This window comes from Pieris napi, chromosome 14 (assembly GCF_905475465.1).
Source record: "Pieris napi chromosome 14, ilPieNapi1.2, whole genome shotgun sequence".
Taxonomy (NCBI): domain Eukaryota; kingdom Metazoa; phylum Arthropoda; class Insecta; order Lepidoptera; family Pieridae; genus Pieris; species Pieris napi.
Genome location: NC_062247.1, coordinates 581,518 through 603,347, shown reverse-complemented (window position 1 = coordinate 603,347; position 21,830 = coordinate 581,518). Strand labels below are relative to the sequence as shown.

General features: G+C 33.4%; 1 protein-coding gene across 1 annotated transcript in view; it reads left to right on the top strand.

Moving 5' to 3' along the window:
* Positions 1-4,023: 4,023 nt before the first annotated feature.
* The window catches only part of LOC125056051 (transcription factor SOX-21-like), a 48,711-nt gene continuing 30,904 nt past the window's right edge, over positions 4,024-21,830 (top strand). The window contains exons 1-2 of the mRNA XM_047658913.1: positions 4,024-4,197; positions 15,399-15,622. Of these exons, the coding sequence (XP_047514869.1) occupies positions 4,193-4,197; positions 15,399-15,622 (229 nt within the window). The 5' untranslated portion in view covers positions 4,024-4,192. The remainder of the gene's footprint in view (positions 4,198-15,398; positions 15,623-21,830) is intronic.

Genomic DNA, 21,830 nt, shown 5'->3' with positions numbered 1-21,830 from the left:
TAATAGCAATAGTCTTACTTTAAGTATTTCTTTAAAGTACCTTTTCCAGGTCTAGCTAATCCTTCTATCTCTACGAAATTGGGTTGCCTTATCATAAATATTTGAAAGAAAGCTGTGTTGCTGATCTCCAATCAAAACCTACTATTATAAAAAGAAAAGCGCTTGCATACAGCATTCGTAAACGATACTTATCGTAGTCTATAGAAAAAAATAAACGTTGAGTCATAATCTCTAGTTTCTCATAAAAAGCGCATCTATTGTCTCTTGTTTCCAGACTTGATTGAATTGCATCGATTAATCTTCAAATTTCCCAACTAAACACAGATAAGTAACTTAACAAAGCATACAACATATCAGAGACAGACACACTCGATGTCAAATGCGAGCACTCGATACTTGATAATCGATAATTGCATTCACTTAGGAGAAATGTCAATAAAGTACCCTAATTTTTGGCAATTTATCCATTGGTTAGAATTTGGATAAAATGAGAAATTTTAAGTACCTACTAAATAGGAAATTTAAAATTCCTCAATTCAGTGCTATACCTACCTACCTATACAAATGCTTTTGGAATTTTAATTTTTTATTTTTTATTTTACGGCCCAATGGGTAGCGTCTTATATCTAGGAAGCTATGTGATCTTATTAGAAGGTGTAAAATTCTATTTACCCCTCCCCTTTAATAGGTACATATAATTCTAACCTAGGACCTATATAGGAAGAGAGCTATAGAGATGTGTGAGTGAGGTCACTCTGCATCTTCTACCGCATTTACCACGGAGAGTATTCAGAGGAGATGTTTTGATTAATATCTGCGGCTGAGTTTCATCATCGGACGTCGACGCAAAATACGAAATTCCACCCATATCACTTCAACGTCCAGCGTTCCACAACTGAACGTTTTTTAAGCCGCGCACCACCAGTATGTGGAACTAGCTTTTCACTGAATTACCTATTTCCGAACCAATTCGAATTAGGGTCCTTGATGCAAAAAGCGTACCAATTATTAAAAGGCTGGCGACGCACTTGTGAGCGCTCTGGCATTAAGAGTGTCCATGGCCGGTATCACTTAACATCAGGTAAATCTCCTGCCCGTTTGGCACCTGTTCTATATAAAAAAAGACTTCCCTAAGATTGATCTAAACTCAGGTTACAAGGGGTTTACTTTTAAATAATATAATGTATACATGTTGTACCTATGTGGTAGGTATACCTATATGTTATAAGAGAAGGCATATAGCTTAATGAAAGGTTACTTTAAGCAAAACGACATTTTATTTAAACAGTAGATATTTATGAGTAAAATAAGGATAGAAAGGCATGTATACAACACTCAAATAAAACATAAATCCTGTAAATACAATATTACACAGGCAATTAACTTTATAAGTGCTATATTTTAACGCCTCATTAACGGTACAAGAATCGTAATTTTATTTATAACGAAATTATTTTTTTATTGCCAACGTTCTGATGCAAATTTATTGATTTTATCAATAAACGAATATGTAACGGTCTGTTAAGTTCCCTTGTTAATTTAACAATTGGTTTAACTACCTGCCTACAAATCTGCATGTGTATGGGATTATTGGGTTGTCATATGCAAAAATCATTTAGCGATATTTAAATTTCTATTATAGCCGCGCATGTACGGGTAACGAATCGATGAATGGCATATGAATGGATATTTTTTTATTGGCAATAAAAATTCAATGGATACACAGTTAATTTGCGTATGGCGCATAGTAGACCGCACTTTGTGCATTGTTGGCGACACCTAGGGGGCGAGTTGCCCTCGCGCAATTGTCAATTTTTACGGTAGCCATGTGGAATATCGTTTTCAAATTTGCATGAATTTTAAATTGGATCATATGGATGATAGACATATGTTAATATTTCACTTGGATTACAATGTAAACCGTTAGCAATCGAAGGAATCGATTGAAAGATGTTTTTCTTTAATAACCGTTCGATTATACTCATTCATGTATTTGAATAGTGACTTCTTAAAATATTTTAGTGTTATGCAAAGTGTGACGAATCAATCGTTTATTGAATAAGAATATTTTTACAATGAAATTGTTTTTTTAACACAATTGTATGTTCCCTTAGAAATGTTATTGTAGTGTAACTGACACCGAGGGACCGAAAATATGATCGTGGAAACGCTAAGATTCAGACATAGCAGTAGGTATGTTATTTATAAGTCCTAAAACAACATGTATGCAATATACAAGAAAATATGACTTCACCAATTTTACACATACACATACATTATTATTATTACTAAGCCTTTATTACTGACACCCAGAATAATATATATAAACACTTGTTTAAGTTACATAACCTAACTTAATGTAATTCACCAGATGTGTCGGTTTAGGTGATCAGCGCGTACCTATAGGCCTCTTCCAGATGCTTTCATTATTTTCTATTGTTAGCTCTTCTCGTCCAATTTGTTCTCTTAATCTCTTTATATCGTCTGCCCATCTCTCTTTATGTCTTCCTTTTTTCATTCTCTGTCTCTGTGCAATACTTGAATAGGCAGCTAGACTACTATACAAATTTTACGCTTAAATTTAATGCAAATGTAGGTAGATACCTATATAATCTAACCTATAAGGTTTAATGAGTAAAGTCAAAGTCAAAAAACTAGAAATAATACTTGACTGGAGTATTATTTCTAGTTACTAGTTTACTGGAGCGCATGTTGCAGTCCAGACCGACGTCAATATGCGGTCGCCGCACGGCGATCTGCAGTTTTCATACTAAATTCATATTCGCAAAACACGGACCGCTCGAGCAGTTCCTGAGGAAACCGCATATTGCAGTCGGTCTTGATTGCAAATGCAGTCTGTCTATGGCCCGCTTAAAGATGTTAAATTGATTCTAAATATAAATTTTCTACCAGTTCGCAAGTCAAGGGCGTAGAGCAGGCAAGAAACTCTCCGCCACTCTTTTTAATTACACACATACCACCACCACTCCTACCACAGCACCTATATTGCTGATTTTATACATTATTTGTGCGCTGAGCGACAATATTTTTACCGCTACCATACACTTAGGGCTAATCAGCTCTGACGGTTACAATCTGCTAAATACAATTAGGCTTAAGCTGGTCACCTCTGGAACTATGCTTCAACAGATCATAATATGTGCTAACTGGTAAATAACTAAAATTTATAATTTTAAGTTAAGTTATAAGTACTAAGGGAAAGTTTAGTGGCAAAAAGACTCGTAAGTCTTTTAAATTTTATGTTTCAATTTAAAACTACTAGTGGCCCAGTGGGAAGAAGAAACAGAGGACGCCCACCAGAAACTTGGAAAGATGGATTAAAAGGGTAAGCGGGGCAGAATCGGAAAATTATCACGAGGTATAGAGACAAGGGGAAGAATTTGGAGTAGTCTTTCAATCCGTCGGAGGTCGACTACTACTGTACCTACATAATGACATCGACTTAGTGTAGTAGGTACTTGAATAAAGGCTATTTTTATTTTATTTTATTATATCTATTAAAACAATTCTCCTAACTTTATTTATCTCTAATATATTTCGTTACCTCATATTAATGAAATTTCTAATTTAATGTATCCCATTCAGTTAAAAATACTTGAAGTTATCTAACCTATCATGAAATATTGTATTTTTAATTAATTCTATTCAATGTCAACCATTATCTTCAATCTTTACATACAGGTGTTGCATTTATACCCTTTGAAAAGGTAATTATAACTGTCATATCAACCAAAATAATCTTCAGTTACAACTTACAAACAAAAGCAAAAACAGTGCATACCACACAGCGCGCAACCAATTTGCATTGTGACTGGGCTGGTAAACGCTTAAATTCTTATGAATTTCGAGGCTCTTCTGCATAATAACATCCGTAAGGTAATGGCAGTTGCTTGGCCAATGAGAAATCGCAGCCAGCTTTCGTGGGCGTAATGCCGCGCCCTGATTCGCCGAGAGCTCTGAGTTTTATCACTCGATTTGTGTCGACGCATGCCGCGCTCGCCGCATTATTTGTCGCCATTGTAAGCCACGGCAGGCGCTCGACGGTCGCGATTCGTGTTATTTGAGTATCTTAACGTTTTTCGATTGTTTTCGCTGTGTTGTGTTGTGTTTTGGCGAGTAAACGAAGGTCACACTGGATCTTGAGCTACACCACCGTGCCAGCGGTCACCTAATGAGGTAATGGGAAAGATACGTCCTTGAACAATGCGGTGTCAGCGAACCTGTCACCAATTGATTCGCTATGGGGCTGTGTTTTTCTATTTTGCTTTTAGAATTTTCCTTGTGGGTTTGATCTCATTTGTCTAACCGTGTTTAATGAAGCGCGGGCGATTATACAATTGTTAATCTTGAAATGTAATCAGCTGATTTATCTGTAAACAATAAGGTATGTCTAAAAGGAGGATTTGCTATTGTTTTTTCGAACCCGTAGAAATCCGATTATGTTTTATATAATATTTCGAGACAATATTGAAGATATGCAATCTATGTTAAATTATTAATTCTCTGTAAAATGTTTTAGCACTGCTAAGAGCAATTGCAATTATCCAGTAAACTATTTACCTAGAGGAAAATAATAATTTGATATATTTAAATGTTTTTCTTAAAGGTAAGAATCGATATAAAGTATTTTATATATTCTTATAAGACAACACTTTATGTCGGTAACGAAAACATATGTTACTTCTTTTTATTCTTACGTTAGAGATGTTTTATCTCGGCGGTTTTTTGGCCTGCAAGTCCACCTCTAGAAACCAGGAGAGCCAGGTGTTTGCGAGTTTTTTATTGTTCTTAATATTAAGAACCATACAACCGTAAAAAATAAAATTTCCGTTTCTATGAAGGCGCGTGGACCATTATATTTTGCAATAAACAATCATACCCTCAATATAACCCTATTTTTTTTTAAATATAAAACAATATTTAATCAATAGCACTATTTTAAAAATTCACTGTCTCTGTTCATCTAAACTCGATTTCACAGAAATTTGAGATATTTACACTACTTTGAATTCACTCCTAATATTAAACTTATAATTAAGTACCTACATATGAAGTACATAATAAAACAACAACTTTTTATGTATATCAGAAAACGGGTGTTGGCTTTGTAGTCACACGTTTTTTAAGTGTGAATCCCGGTAAAACTATCATTTTAGGCACAAGAAATAGGTATATGACACAGTCTTTTCCTTATTGGGGGTAGGTAACTAAATGTAAATCAGACAAATGTATGGAATTTACAGATGACTAAAATAAAATACCATAATAAGCGGGATTATATTTTAAACTTTATAAAAGAAACTTGACCATTGTTGACCACGCAAATCCGACGGTACCATTTGATAAAATAAAAATAAATCTGTGGCACTACAACCTTTTTTTAGTGCTGGGCCTCAGATTTCTGGATCTGTTTCATAATCATTTGTCAATCTAATAGACAAGAAAGTTATCACGACATTTTCCTTCACCGTTCGAGCGAATGTTAAAATGCGCATACCTATAGAAAGTCCATTGGTGCATAACTGGGGATCGAACCTACGACCTTTGGGATAAGAGCAGCGGTAGCATTTGATAGCCATACATTATGTACGTCCTATGCACTGCTTTGTAGTTATTAGTGGATATTAATTATAATGAAAAAAATTGCAATACTTTTTATAATCATAGCGCTTTAAATTAACAAATTTTGTGATTCTTACGTGTTGTTGCAGTTAGGCTTACAAAATATTTTAGCTGTTAAAATAAATTACCTATATATACTCGCGTTTGTTTACTGTAAAAGTAATTAATTAATCAATTGTTTACTTATTTCGTAAATACAATACAAATTATACTTGACAAGACCTGACATTAGGTTACAGATTAAATAAGTTTAAAAATTAAACTAAATAAAATACAATCATATTAGGTACTGTTGTACTTTAATTATAAACCTACAAGATAAATATAACAAGAAAACAGTACAACTAGAAAAATAAATAAAAAAACACCATCTAGGTAGCTAGTGATTTCTTCCAGGCAACCCGTAGATATTTCTATTATTCCTTCATACAGATTTATCACGCGCATTATTCCGTGGTAATTAGGCGATATCGTTATGTTAACGCGTTTTTAATATAAATAAGCCTATACATGCAAATATATATTTCCGCAATCTTCGTGCGATAGTTCAAGGGTCCTATTACCCAACAATTTGGTTACAAGAACCTCTCAATGATCCCAATTGGCAAACATCTCAATTAGTGCGAAGGCCCAATAAAGCCCTTTATAACTATAATAAAATTTATACACTTTTACAATAGCGGCTTGCCTTTGATGGATATTTTGTTTGGTCGTTTAGGGTTTAATTATTAAAAAGGCTATTATTTAAAAGTAATTTTATGTTTCTGAAGATATTGATGTATTACAGGATATTAATTTTACAAGTCCCAAATGAAAGTTGATCGTTTGGTTTTGATTTAAACGGTCTTAGATTCAAGTTTTTTAGTGGCGTTATCAAATTTGATAAAGTTGTACATTTATATAAAAAAAAAAAAACATAATTAGTGCGAAGTGTTTGCGCCCATTATTGAATAAGCAATTAGCAATCAATTTAGGAATTATAATAATGTATGAGAGAGCAGTGTTGGCCTAGTGGCTTTAGCGTGGTCGTAGGTTCGATCCCTGGCTATGCACCAATGGACTTTTTTCTATGTGTGCATTTAACATTCGCTCGAACGGTGAAGGATAACATTGTGAGGAAACCGGCCTGCCTTAGATCGAAAACGTCGATGGCGTGTCAGGCACAGGAGGCTGATCGCATACTTTCCTATTAGATTGACAAATGATCATAGAACAGATACATAAATCTGAGACATAAAAAGGTTGCAGCGGTACATATTTATTTTATTTTATAATAATGTATGCTTTAGATATATAAGAATGATACTACTTTAATCTGTCTCACGACATACCAAAACATATCAAATCACCGTTATTTTGTAAATTACTTATACGTTCTTTTGTTTAGTATAAATATACCCTATATAGTATATATTCCTAGATTTCTCAATGCATGGCAACGTGGAGAAAGAAATTGAAAATGATCTTTATAATAGAAGATGTCTAAGAAGAATCTTATAGGCATATTTTTAAAAGGGAAATATTTCCGGTACGAAATATAACACATGGTAAAACTATTTTACAATTACAGTATATTGTATAAATAATTTATTTGCTTCGAAAGTTATTACGTTTGCCATACGCGGTGGCAAAGTTTATACTCAAGTTAATAATCTCGACGTCATTTTCTAGTTATTTATTTTTGATACACGCATACAAATACCAATTACGATTTCCAGAGATAATTGACAGTATAGTAGTAGTAGTTGGTGTTTTTTTTTAAAGAATATTTACTATAAATTAATTAAGACACATTATAATATGTTTTTTTTTAAATGTAACCCTTTAATTAAATTAAATTAATGTTTTACAGTTACTTTTTAGTTTGCACAATATTCACGTTAAAATTTATTAGTGTGTAGACGGCTTGAAACAATCCGCCCTTTGGAAGATGCCGACGCAAACAGACGATGATGTGCGTGTGCGCAGCTAGTTAGCGATGCCTTCACTAGAACTTCACTTGACGTTGTCAATAGTCGGTTTTTAACGTTTCATGTTGTCGTACTTTGAATTATGTGTTTCGTTCACTGTACTTAAAGTTTTTTCGGAATGCAGAGATGCATTATTGCTTTAAATTAAATTCTTTTATACACCCGCACACATAGTCATACACTTACAACCACTCACGCTTTAGTTTTATTTAGTTTAGTCATAGTATGTAGTCATGTTTTCGTATATTTCCTGTGCGCGATGGAAGGTTGGTGACCTGTTACCAGACTCCTACCTATAGTATTTTTAATACCTGCAGAAGAGTTTCATCATTGGACGTCAAGTCAGAATACAAAATACCATCTGTATCACTTTGACGTCCGTTGTTCCACAACTGAGCGTTTCTAAGCAATTTCTGCCGCGCACCACCATTATGTGGAATCAGCTGCCCACTGAAGTATTTCCGAACTAATTTGAATTAGGGTCCTTCAAGAAAAGAGCGTACCAAATCCTAAAAGGCCGGCAGCCTTCTGGCAGTTCGAGCGTCAATGGACGGCGGGGCGGTGTCACTTAACATCAGGTGAGCCTCCTGTAACATAAAAAAAAAGAAAAAAGAAGTCCTCTAATAGGCACCAGATTCTCACAAAGATGGTTACAGATATATGTAACTTGTAAACCCGTAAAATGCAATATTGTAAAGAGGCAAATAAACTTCATTATTATTATAGTTGTAAACCGAGTGTACCAGAAGGTGCCAAATACATTACAGTAAGAATCCGATTAAAACAAATCTAATTGGTATATTTATTTAATTCACATTAAAATATTTGAGAGGCTAACATTTTACTACACCTATTGTGGGAGGGTCTTCTTGCATAAGGAAAATATAAAAGTATTTATCTACATTCAAGTGGGTAATGTTAGAACAAATATTTCTGTTCGACTGTTTCGGTTGACGTGTGCTAATGATTTTAGTAAAGTCGGTGAGTGGTTTACAGTAGTTTATCTTATGTTCTAGAATAAGATATTTCATGAGAGCGTCATGGTCAGCAAGGAAACATCTGGAGCCGACAATCTGTTTCCACCGGCTTCTGTCTAGTGCCTCTCTTATGACAGTGTATGGTTTTAAGGACGAGTCTTTCATATGACCGGTCCATCTGGTTGGTGAACGGCCACGTTATCTTTTTCCTTCTGTGTTACCGACCACGATCAGTTTCTCCAAGTTCCTCTGCGCATTGAATGGCGGAAAAAATAGATAATTCGCTGTCGGCATATGGTAGATAGGCTAGTCCGTATGAGTAAGTTTTTTTTAGCCTATAGAAAAATAAACAAAGTTTTTTAAAAGTATGTATGTATATAGACAAAAAACTAAAGCAACCGATGCCTTATGACAACCTTGGAAACTTAAGATCACCTCTTGTATATTGTAATCATGGTGTAATGGTTGCAGCTTCTTACAAGTATCTTATAAGCCAGAGAGCTTTCTACTTAAAAGAGTAGAAAAGGGTTTCTTGCCAGTTATTCTTGGCATATATCAAAATTATGTTACGATGTAAAAAAAAGTAATTTTATTTGATTTGATATGACTTTACAAATTTTAGTCCATTTCCTAGCTAACAATTTTTAAATCGATCGATATTTGAACAGAAAGTTGACATGCCACTGTGAAGTTGTTACGCCTGTCAAAAAACACAGAAATTCGAAGTATTTCTAACCTTTTTTAAGCAAACACGAAACTATTTTCACTTTGTTATTTATGTTGATTCCGTAAAAACTCCTCGATATCTTTATAACACACTTTGAGGTACTCAGATGTTTTTAATATACTTAGTTATACATACTTCTAACACATTACCGTTTTATTCTACTAAGTAACACTTACCTATCTCATTTTAACTCTTATTTTGTGTAATAAACTTATATTTTTATTTACAATAGTATTTTATCAAATAGCAGAGTGTTATGTAACGATGTAATATAATTTTTAATTTAACACACTAAGATTTAGTAGATACTAACAGATGTCTGTGCCTGAAAGACGATGTCGTCTTTTTGAGCCTGTAACTGAAAGCATGTTTTAAATACGCACGTAGAAATACATAGAAAGAAAAAGCAATTGGTGAACAGCCGAATGGGGTTCGAACCTACGACCTCAGGGATGAGAGTGTCTCATGCCAATACACTTATCTATGTACATACGAAGTGAATGTTATGTCTATTTTACTGTTCTCGCTTATGTCTTCCGTCGGTTTTCTTTTTCCCTGAGATATTTATATTTTTTTTATATAACTCGCTGGCTTTTGAATACTATATACTTATATATATATTGCTTATTTTAACCAAAGCCTAATTGCGTAATTAACGCGTGATTAAACTTGATCAATTTCGCGAATAGATTCAACGAAATGACACTAAAAATACGATGGTCCAACCTTCATTTTCTCTATCTATTATGTTTAAGGCTGCTAATAGCGTATTCTCGTGAAGGCTACCTTGTTAGAATTGCACAGGCGGCGACAAATATTGACTCAGCCACCCTTCAAAGCCTTTTTGACCCAAATATAATATTCTCGGAAACAAATCCGGGAGCAACGTGAGTTGGAAAACTTGTTTGTTGTCGGGTTTCATTAAAAGGAATTTTGGTAAAAATATAAATTAGAAACTCGTGACAAAAATAGGTAGCGTTAGTTAGTTGTTACTTATTAAGTTAAGTTAATTACTTATTTAATTTTCTTTTTAACATTTATAAATCAATTAGGATTAGGATTGATTGTTTTCATTGTAGGCTTTTTGTATTTAGTATCTATACTTTTAGTCAAGTTTTAATGTTTTGTTGAAGCTTAAACTTTACAACTAGTATTTTGAATATATTTTAAAGTTATTTTAAATAATATGAACTTCAACTTATTAAATATTATTTAATACCTTCGCATATTTATTTAACACTTTATAATTTACTGTAGCTGTTTTAAATAAGAAATTGGCGGCGTACTTGTGGAAAAAAGATTACGATTTTTGACATATTACTGCGAATTACTTGCCATGGCATGACATAAATTTTGTATAATTAAAATGCCTTTAACTGTATACGCTAAAAAGACAGCTAATAAGTATACACATATACAAAGATGTATGTATGACAGTTGTATGTATGTATGTATGTATAGGAAAAATTTGGAACAAAATCTTAGTTACGTTATACACCCTGTTGTGATTTCTAAACAAACTTTTTCTTTAAGAAAATATTGTTTATTTATGTCAATTTTGTATGTTTATTCCTGCTGTATTTCCTGTAAGAAAGTTTCTTTGGGACACAGTATTTATTTACTTATTGTATGCAAACATTGTTGGTGATATCGAAGTACTCCGCAATTACAAACGCAGAGTATATTATACACACAAAAATTACATGGAAATTATTTCTAATATTATGTGATCGCTGCAAATGCAAAATAAAATAGATTAGAAGGTTTGTCTTGGAGATACTTCCTCCAACTGTTTAAAAAGCATACTCCTCCAACAAAGGTCGGCAACGCACCCCTTAAAATGGTGTCTATGGGCTGCTATGACTGCCCATTTTGGGCGTTCCGTCGGCTCATTTACCTATACTATAAAAAAATTAAAGATATCACAAAGTAAGGAAGTAATATAACAAAATAAAATACACAAACTTACAAAAATACCAACACAGATAGTTGTTATAGGCGCTATTATTGGAAATTCATTCACCAATTAAAGAAAAATGTCACCGCATATGCTATATAGTTTTCACGTGAATATATAAATATTTTTATTCATAAACTCTAATAAGAGGTAAGCCCCAATAGGTGAATTGTGTACCACGTGTCTAATATCGTTGCGACAATTATTGCGACTACGGGAGCGGAAAATATGAGAGGGACTCAAATTGGCTGCTTATGACACGACACTTGTTCCCCTTTTTAATGATGTATTAAAGTATTTTAAGATTTCTCTGTAATTGGTTGGAAACTGGAGTTATATAATCTTTAAGATTAAGATCTTTAGCTTTATGCTAAGTGTTTCGGATAAATCTTGGTAAATTGTAAATATACCTTGATTTTTAAAACTGCTATCCTCCAGAGCATTGTTGGCCTAGTGGCTTCTGGTACTAACTTGAACGGTGAAGTAAAACATCGTGAGGAAACTTGCCTTAGACTCAAAAAGTCAACAGCGTGTGTAAGGCACAGGAGGCTGATCGCCTACTTGCCTATTAGATAGACAAATGATCATGAAACAGATATAGAAATCTGAAGCCCAGACCTAAAAGGGTTGTAGAGCCACTGATTTACGATCCTTAAAAATCGCTTTAACATTACATAAATCTACATTAATTCCTAAGTTCGATTTCCCGCGGTAATAACAATTATTTCGGGTTTGAAGACAAAAGTCGAAATATATTTATACAAGTACGTAACTCAATTTAGAAAAAAACCACAGACACATAAATCACAGTAATATGTATCAATTATTTATTAATTTAACTGTCCCGTCGTATAGGTACCTATATAGGTACTACGAGTACATAACGACCTATAAATAATACAATAGTCTCGTCACATTTAGTAACCTCACTATACTAACAGATTCAATTGAAAGATCAAACTCTCTCTTTCCCTCTTATTAATTAAAATTAATAACCATTTATACCCCACAATTAATTACTCAACAAATTCTCTCTCAGGGGATTACAAAATATTTTGTCACCCCAACCCCAAGTCATGCAACTTCAGGCCTTATGCTCTTTAATTTTGTTATCAATATTAAATATTACAAAATCAAATATTAAAAAATGAATTATGACAAAGAGGAAATAATTATTGTACACTTGTAACTGACTGAATCGATTTTCAAATTAAAAACAAAACACTGTTACTCTTTGTAAATTGTTTGTGGATTGTCTATGCTCAGATCTTTAAACTATAGTCCTTTTCATGAAAGAAGTCCCCCAGACGCGGCGCTGCAATCGCATGACGTAATGTTGCCATTTATGAGTAAAAAATTTACCTATTTTATTTCCATTTAGCAGATGTAATTTATCAAATAATATTATTTTCTGCATACTTCGATGAAACAATATTTCTGTCATGTAAAAAGTATATTTTTATTTACTTATATTAGCGGTGTTTCACCTACTTACAGGGAAAAGATGAGAAAATAGGGTAAAGAAAAGCAATACAATTTTTTATTCAGAGTTTTATTGCATAATTGTTGGGTTACAATTTTTTTCGAAGTACACGCCGCTGTTATACCTTCGTTTCTAATTCTTGTTACAGTTTTCTCTGACACACCTGCAATTAAATTATGAACAATTAAAAATAATAATAACTTTAAGTTTATAATGCTTATGTTATATATGTTTTAATGTCAGTTACCTAGTTCCATCACGTTATGTATTTGTTCAATTATGTCGCAAAAACGAATTTATATCATAAAAGTCCCATCAATACAGCAAAAAATTATTAAATGGCAACTCTAAAAAGTACCTGTTATGGCGGCAACTCTTTTCCGAACATTGTTTAGTGGTATTAAAACACCTTGATTCTTATGTTCCGCTTCACAGAACTCTTTCACCTTTAATATCATTTCTCGAGCCGAACTTTTTACAACTTTCGGCATTGTAATTAATCGTTAAAATGCACTAAGCTAGTTAAAAATTCACAAAAATCTACCACAACAAACGAACTTGATAACATCGACGAATGACAACATTACCGACCTGTCAAATTTAGTTCCAAAAATCACCGCGGGACTTCTTTCATGAAAAGCACTATAGTTTACTATAACCATTTTTTCATTCGAAAAAATTGAATGTGTTTTAATATTGCAATTCAAAATCTATTGAGATTTTTTAAATAAAAATAAAACTGTACTGTGTGTATGTACTGTTACTCTTTCTAAGTATATTGTTTATCGATTGTCTATGCTCATATCTATAAGTTATAACATTACAATTTTGTCGTTCCGAAAAAACTAAAACACTTAATTTTTTAATTAAAAATTATCTTTGAAATTTTGTAGAAGGTAGTGCATAATTTTGGACATTGGCGGTAGACACGTTACATTTCCAATTCTCTTTCGCTTTGTTGAGTCGTTTAGACATTCTTGTAGTAATTATTTTCGTGTTTGCCAATGTGAATTTATTATTCTTAAATTATAAATAATGTCATATTATTTCGTGACTGTTTTGTGTGTGCTTTAAACTATTTGTTTGTACTGAAAGGCAACGTATTTATAATATTATCAGTCTAACCTTTCCCATTGTTCCTGTATTCATTGTTCCCTTATCCTATATCGTTTAATTGAGTTAAATCAAGCGTAAATAGAGGTATGTACTCAGTGCTTAATATTTATTGTTAAACATGTACCAACAACCACCAACCCTAAGCATCATGTTTATAATAGATTTGCATCGTGCAATTCAAATTTAGAAAAAAGCTTGATACACTTTTATTGTGTACCTCAGAATCGTTAATTAATAGCTGTAACCAAAGCTGCTAAGAAGTTGTTAATTTATCGGGCGTTTACCGTGGTAGTTTTATTTCACCATTCTTTATAAATTACTAGTCTAAAGATATTTAATAAACGACCCTGCTTCGTATAGACGTTTTATTTGTAATCCACGATTGTTTTGTGATTGATTTCCACAGTTATCAGTGCTAGTTATATCTATGATTTTATCTTTAATTGACTTTTTTTTTAATATTTATACCTGAAATATAAACTCCAAAGCGGACCTTCAACTATAGTGATATCAATGATTGTTAATGAGTTAAAGAAAGAAAATTCGGATACAATTATTAACTCTGGCATAACTTTAGTTGATTCATTTGGGCCATGATTGTCTTTTATTCCCCGCTGGGAAGGTATCGGCAGGCGTATTACAGTTGCACACAAATAATACTCGCCATTGCGCGTCTTTCATCTTATTCTCGGGATCGGAATTTATAATAATACCTTAGATATTTGACCAGTCCAGAATTGAAATAGTGATGTAGCTCTTTCTTGACGTCAGCAGGCAGCAGGAGACTAGCATGTCTAAGACGGAAAATGTATGATATCAGTCAGTTACAGGACAGCCGCCTCAAAGAAATTATTTCTTTATTTAATATGTCCTAATACCTAATCAAAAATATAGATATATATGAAGTAATCCGTGGTTATTGATAGGTTGTATTATTGAGTAGTTTATGATTTGCTGTAACAATATTTATAAAAATGAGTAACTTAAATAATTCGTAAATATTTCATTGAAACATTTAGAATTATATACAAAACTACATATTTTTATACATTTTTCGATGCTGCACCTGATGAGACATAGCTTTCTCGTAACTCCATACTTTTGTGGAGAATTACAATATACATTTATATATAATTCACAATTGAAGTTATACTGAACCTAACGACACTTTAAGTTTAGCCTTGAACTTAATCTTAAATTCTCGGTTCGTTGACCTGTGAAATACGCACGATTCACAATGACCAAATTAAAATAATATTTTTGTTCTTGAAATAGACTTATTGTATTTAATTTTACGAGCAGTGTTGTCCTAGTGGCTTCCGCATACGACTCTCATCCCTCAGGTCGTAGGATCGATCCCCGGCTGTGCACCAATGGACTTTCTTTCTATGTGCGCATTTAACATTCGCTCGAACGGTGAAGGAAAACCTCGTGAGAAAATCGGCTTGCCTTAGACCCTAAAAGTCGACGGTGTGTGAATTACCTACACATTGGTACTTATACCCAACTATTTCATTGTTTTCAGTGCCGCTGGTGCAATGTGCGACAGGGGCTACAGCGTGAGCCACTTTCCCATGGCGCCTATGTCCATGAGCATTGGCAGCATGGAGGCTGTCATGAGCAAGAAGGGTCAGGAGGAGCATATCAAGCGACCTATGAACGCGTTCATGGTCTGGTCGAGGCTCCAAAGGCGGAAAATTGCCCAGGATAACCCCAAGATGCACAATTCGGAGATCTCTAAGCGATTAGGTAAGATATTATACCTTAAAATGTAAATCAGACTCAAAACTTGCTTTGAAATCTGTCGCAAGCCACTTAACCTAATAAAACACCTATAATCTTAACGAAATCTGAATCTAACTATGGAAAGCGCAAATCATGTTTTATGAGTAAAGTCATTATTAGTAACTTGTTGCTGAATTGTTGAGTAGGTAAGTAGGTACTTAAATGTAAAGGTTTTAGTATGGGCTAAGTTAATTTCGATTATAAAAAAATAAAATAAACCAGTGGCGCTACAACCTTTTTAAGTCTAGGCCTCAGATTTGTCAAGAGAATAGTCAAGTTGATCAGCCTCCTGTGCTTGACACACGCTGTCGACGCGCTCCAGTTCCTTCAACGTTTCAGCTAATGTTAAAGCGCGTGTAGACAGAAAGTCCATTGGTCCATTGGTGAAAGTCCGGGGATCGAAACTACAATCTCTGAGATGAGAGTCGCTAAAGCCAACTAACATTGCTATCAGGCTGCTTCGATTATAAAGCCTGTATATATACATTAATTATATATGTATAAGCTGTGCCATAATATGTGCCATAATTACTAAGTGATCTATCGGACAGCAATTCCAATCCGTACCAGAATTCCTGAGATTAACGCGCTTAACTAAACGACACACTCATTAACTGTCCATAAAAAGTGTTTCAGACTTTCCTCTTATTAGACCGAAATACAGCAAAAATCCTTGACAATTTAAACGCCTCAGTGATTCTTAATCAAAACATGAATCACATAAAATTGAAGCGCGGTGTTTTTGGTAAAAAATCGCTTTAAAAAGGTTGCCAAAAAGTTGTGTCCTTTAAAAAAACAGTCCCGCAATCAAGCGACGGGGCTTCGCAGCGGGTGTCCTGCCACCGAATTAATCAACGGACGTAAGCAAACGCCAGCCGAGATTTTAAAGCTATGTGTTGCTGTATAATATTTTAAACAAGAAAAATCTAATACAGTAATACTTCTATAAAATGGTAGATTAGTTCCGCGTTGTAGGAGTATTTACGTGGGAGTATTTACACATAACGCGCTTGTATGACCCCATATAACGCGTTATGTACAAATGATTCCCGTTTAACTTTTCTCGACTCGGTGTTTAAATCGAATATTAAGATAGCACTATGTTATGAACAAAATAAGTGCGTACAAATCATTATAAATTTAAACAATTATAACTTGTAATCCCCGCGTGATATAGGGGGAATATCCGTGTTATACGAAGGACGAAAATCGCGTAATATCAAAATGCGTTTTAAGACCTACCGTGTTATAAAAGAATGAAAACTGTTTGCGTATTCCGTTATACTTACGGAAACGGTTATGTGACGGAATGGTTATATATCCTTTAATGTTGACCCACTCTAACCTTTATAGTAAATATCATACATATATTTCAGTTTATTTCTATATCTTAAGAAATAAAATAACGCATTAAAATGATGAACGACATCGCGTATAATCTGCATAGTGGTTCTCAAATAATCTCCTGACGTGAATTATAAATCTTGACATCGCCCCTTCAAAATCCTTTTTACCACTTGCTCGTATAAAGAAAACATCGTCCAGACAAAACGACGGATATATAGGACTGATCGCCTTCCTCTTATAAGAAGAATTATCAAAGAAGCATGGAATCTTGGCTCCTGATTTAACTGACAAGTACGTAGGTCAGCCTTTGGTGTCTGGCATATTACTTTTATTAAGTCTAAGACGTACCAGTTATCTCGTTAAACTGACCTTCAACATAACAATTGCACAGATCATGTCAATTGGTGCATAGAGTTGCAGAACAGAAAGTAAAATTTCTTTCAAAATATCCTGCAATTTATGTTAATAAATTTCAGAACCCCTAAACCCTCTGAAAACGAGACACGAAGCTCGTAAGAGTAACAAAACCTGCGCCATTCTGCCTGTGACGCGGAGGAAGCGCCATTTTCTATTTTTCCCGCCCATTTTTCGCGCTGCGGCTCTATAAATGCTTCAGTTTAGAGCTTAGCTCTTTGTTAGCGATCTATTGTCTAACTTTTCTAAATTAAAATTGTTCTGTCTTGTTATTTTTAGATCTTTTGTTAGTTGTGTGTGGCATAGTGCAATTGTATAGGTTGATACAATATATTTACTTTGGAATACTATTTTTATTTAAGATTATTTTTTTGTATTGTATGTAATACGAACTGTGCGCGTGTCAAGGTTATCACTCACACACACACACACTCGCACTCTTATCACACTTGCGAAACTGAATATATAGATGGTGACACTTTTTTGCTATTAGGAGCTTTTCTGTCATAACAAGCTGCTTTAAATAACTAATTCCTGCTGTTGTCATTCATTAATTTAGTCCAAATATTAATTAAATATAGGTGAAACACTTACTCAGTTAGAATTGTTGGTAAATATTACTATCATATAATAAATTATATTTTAAAACGTACATACAGTTTTGAAATTGTATAACTTGAACAAAATTAAAAATTCTATATTACTAGCGCAGTCGCAGCAAAATCTAATTGATTGCATCGTGACAGTTGTCAGCCATTGTGCCGTAAACAATGAACAAACAAACGTACCTGTCGATAATTGAGGTGGCTGCTTTGTTTAAATGCATTAATAAATCGACAACAAAACGACAGTTGACAATCTGTTGTGCGACAAATGCGTGACTCGGCGCGCTTTTGAATTAAGCTCCGTGTTATGTAGGCTTTGGTTATCGGAAATAGGTAATTCAATTTTAATAGATTTACTTTCGCCCAATTTAGTATTATTAATAATGACAACATTTGAAAAGACGTTAATTAATAGTATCTATCTAAAAAATCTACAAAACCTACGCACTAACGTAGACTATATCTCGTTTAAAAATAGTTACCATCGCGATCTAAATCAAGAAAAAAAAATAACTAAAAAATAATGAAACAATTAAATTAATTATATTTGCTTTAATTCTCTCCTTTGGTAAGCTTTTCGTTGTTTACATTAATAAAAGGTGTTTATTGATTTTTTTATTATAAAATAAATTCTTACACACTTCTTCACAATTATTTTTTTTTATTATTTGATTTAGGGTTGAGATCGTTGTAGCGGCCTATCGTTGCATAATGAAATAGTTTTACCATTATATTTAATGAATACAATCTTTATTACTATAGTTAGAAATATAATATATGTTTATTATATGCTAAGCGTTTTAGTTTGCAGTGCGTGGGCAAAAGTAGGTTTAGATATAAAAAATTTTTTTGATAGGATTTGATTTGATTATTCGAGAGCGATACAACCATTATAGCGGTCATACAATTTTCGATACCATTTTAATAGTACGATTTGTCTTTAGCCTCAAAATAGGCGATAACCTTTTCATCAGCGCATTCTCTTGAGGTCTGAGAACAGGAAAAAGTCGCCGGGGGCCAAATCTGGAGAATACGGAAGCAATGTTATAAGAAACCTTTCATTAGCACCATTTGTATCAAAAATGAGTTGACGGAACACATTATATAGACATTTAAATAGTTTTATGGTTTTCTAATGTATGAATCATGAATTGATTATATTATTATGTTTAATAAATAATTTTTGAACATAATAATTTTCGAAGACTAATATAAAAGTCAGTATATAACCAACTTATAATTATATATAAAACCATATAGAAATCTATGGTAACATATCATAAATATAATCGTTCGTAAAACTACTGTATGTTAATGTTTATTTTGAGGCACCCTCCAAGTGTCGGGGGCGGCGCTAGTCCGCTTAATATTAATTAAGACGGGGCGGGCATTGTACACGGTTTGATTGCTTTCTCTTATCAAACCTGCTACGTCTTAAAACTTTAGCATTTTGGTATCGCTTTATGCTCCTATTAAAACCATACTACAAATAGTAATATAGTTTCTTCTTAACTAAAAATTAAAAACTACAACGTGTTTGCTACCATTTCGTGAATTTTCGGAAGAGTTTTTCCGACCTCTTAAACAGCGATCGTTATTTTTTCCAAGTCCGAATAATGTTTATCAAGCCAAACCTTGGCTTCAATAGTATTTTACGCCTAAAAGCAATGATTTATTAACACACGAAATTCCTTTTTTAGGCAGTTTTTTAAACAAACAGTCAAGGAACTTTTCCTTCACTCAAAATACTATATCTCACAAACTAATCGTACGAAAGTCTTGGCCAATGCGATAGAGTCAATAAGAAAAGTACGTACTACGCAGAGCATTGCTGCGAACTCGCTCCTAGAACATATTTTTTGGGAATATATCCTAAACGTATTACCGCGCCACGAAAGCGGTCAAAAGTGTGGCATCATTTAAAATATAAGGAAGGTTTTCAAAAGTACACCGAAAAACACATTAATCATCGAACTAATTGTCTTATTGTAACGAATTCTATATATTCCAAATCATATACAGTGTCCACCCTCACACAAAATCAATTAACCGTTTTCGATTCCCTCCCGACATATGCTAGATTCTAATTTAAACCGATTTTCCTCGCTCGCCTTATGTACCTTTTTGTATCATTTTTTGTTCGGTAATTAAACCTCCTATTGGGTAATCCAAGGGGCAACTGATACGTTTTTTATTCAAAATAAGTAGCCATGACTCGGTTCAGTTAAAGAAGGCTTTGTGAGCCATTTTTAAATGATCTTTTATTTACTGAAACGGAATCTTGTTTTTGTGGCGAAGGCTTTTTATATGGCTTACAATAATCTACACAATGATGCTCTATTAGGAAAAGATAACTTAAAAATGTAACCGACATTAAAGTATTATATTAGTTAATTAAATGTTAATTTATTTCCAACCCAAATATACAGTATTTACAATATTCTTAATCTACATAGTAATAATAAAAAAAAATTGATAAATCGAAAATTAAAACAAATTGAAAAGTTTGGTCACTGTGGCAGTGTATCTTTAATTCTGGCAGCATTACCTCGCTGTAATTAATTACTTATATGTACAATGAAGTATTTACTTTAAATACATGCATAGAATACCAATAAACCCATATGCTTGGAATTATATGTCGACCTTTCGATGCGTTTTTGTTATATATTATACATCGGTTGAATGCTGAAAGAAACGATGGGGTGTTGTCGATATACGATATTCCTCGGGAGCTTCAACTCTTATAGCCCCATGGGACGGACTGATAGGAGTGGGACCAGGCAAGGCTGACAGTATTACATGTAGATCCGGCACAGGTGTATTCAACACGTCCAGCTTTCTCGTTAGAATCACCATAGAGAATATTCTTATTAGTACAATGCTGGCGCCCTCCAGTATTCGAACCCTGGTCATGAGTCATAAACTCAACCATTGAAAGTCAGAGGAATGTATCAAAAAGGAATATAATATATTGTATAGGTTTGTACACCGCTTATCGCAGCCAGCCAGTTCTGTCAGGGGCACACAAAAATACTGTTGTTTTGTTGTTCTATTGTAGTTGTTGTTATACCTTGTCGTCTGTTGTCGAAGGGCCCATTCGTTGTTTAATTACTACAGCCTTTTGTGCCTTTCAGTTACAAAGTTTTTTTTCATATTTTACGCTCGGGTGTGTTCGGGCTATGCGTTTTGTTGGCCGATCAGTTGCCCGATTTGTCGTGGTTTCTAATTAGATTTGTTGTGTCCAAAAATATTATGATATCTCAATATACAATAGAAGTTAGACTATTTAAATGGCATGTAATTAAACATTTATTGTGGATCGTGGATCAAACAAATGTTTAAAAGGAACTTTTGTAATTTTTTTTAAAATTATGTTTCTTTCTTAAGATTACTACACGTTTCATTAATTTAAATAGAGTAAGATAGCACCAGGACCCCAGAGCTGGTGCTTTACTTACTCAACGAATAAGTATCGCAATACAGCGAAATAATGCTGCTAGCAGAAACTCAGCCACAGAGACCTATAAATTTGTTTTAATTTTCTATGTAACAATTCTTAATATTTATTATTATTAATACTATGGAGGGTAAGAAAAATCTAAATACTGTATATTTGTGTGTTGGAAATAAATCTCTATGAATAAAAGTTCCAAACCCAATGACATGAAAAATTAATTTTAATAACTAAAAGACGTTTAAGCATTCTTCATTTCTCATAATAATGAAAATAAGGAAACCCGCTGCGTTTTACATTAGCTTTATACTTAAAGCTCCTAGAAGCTTCATGTTCTCATATAAATTAT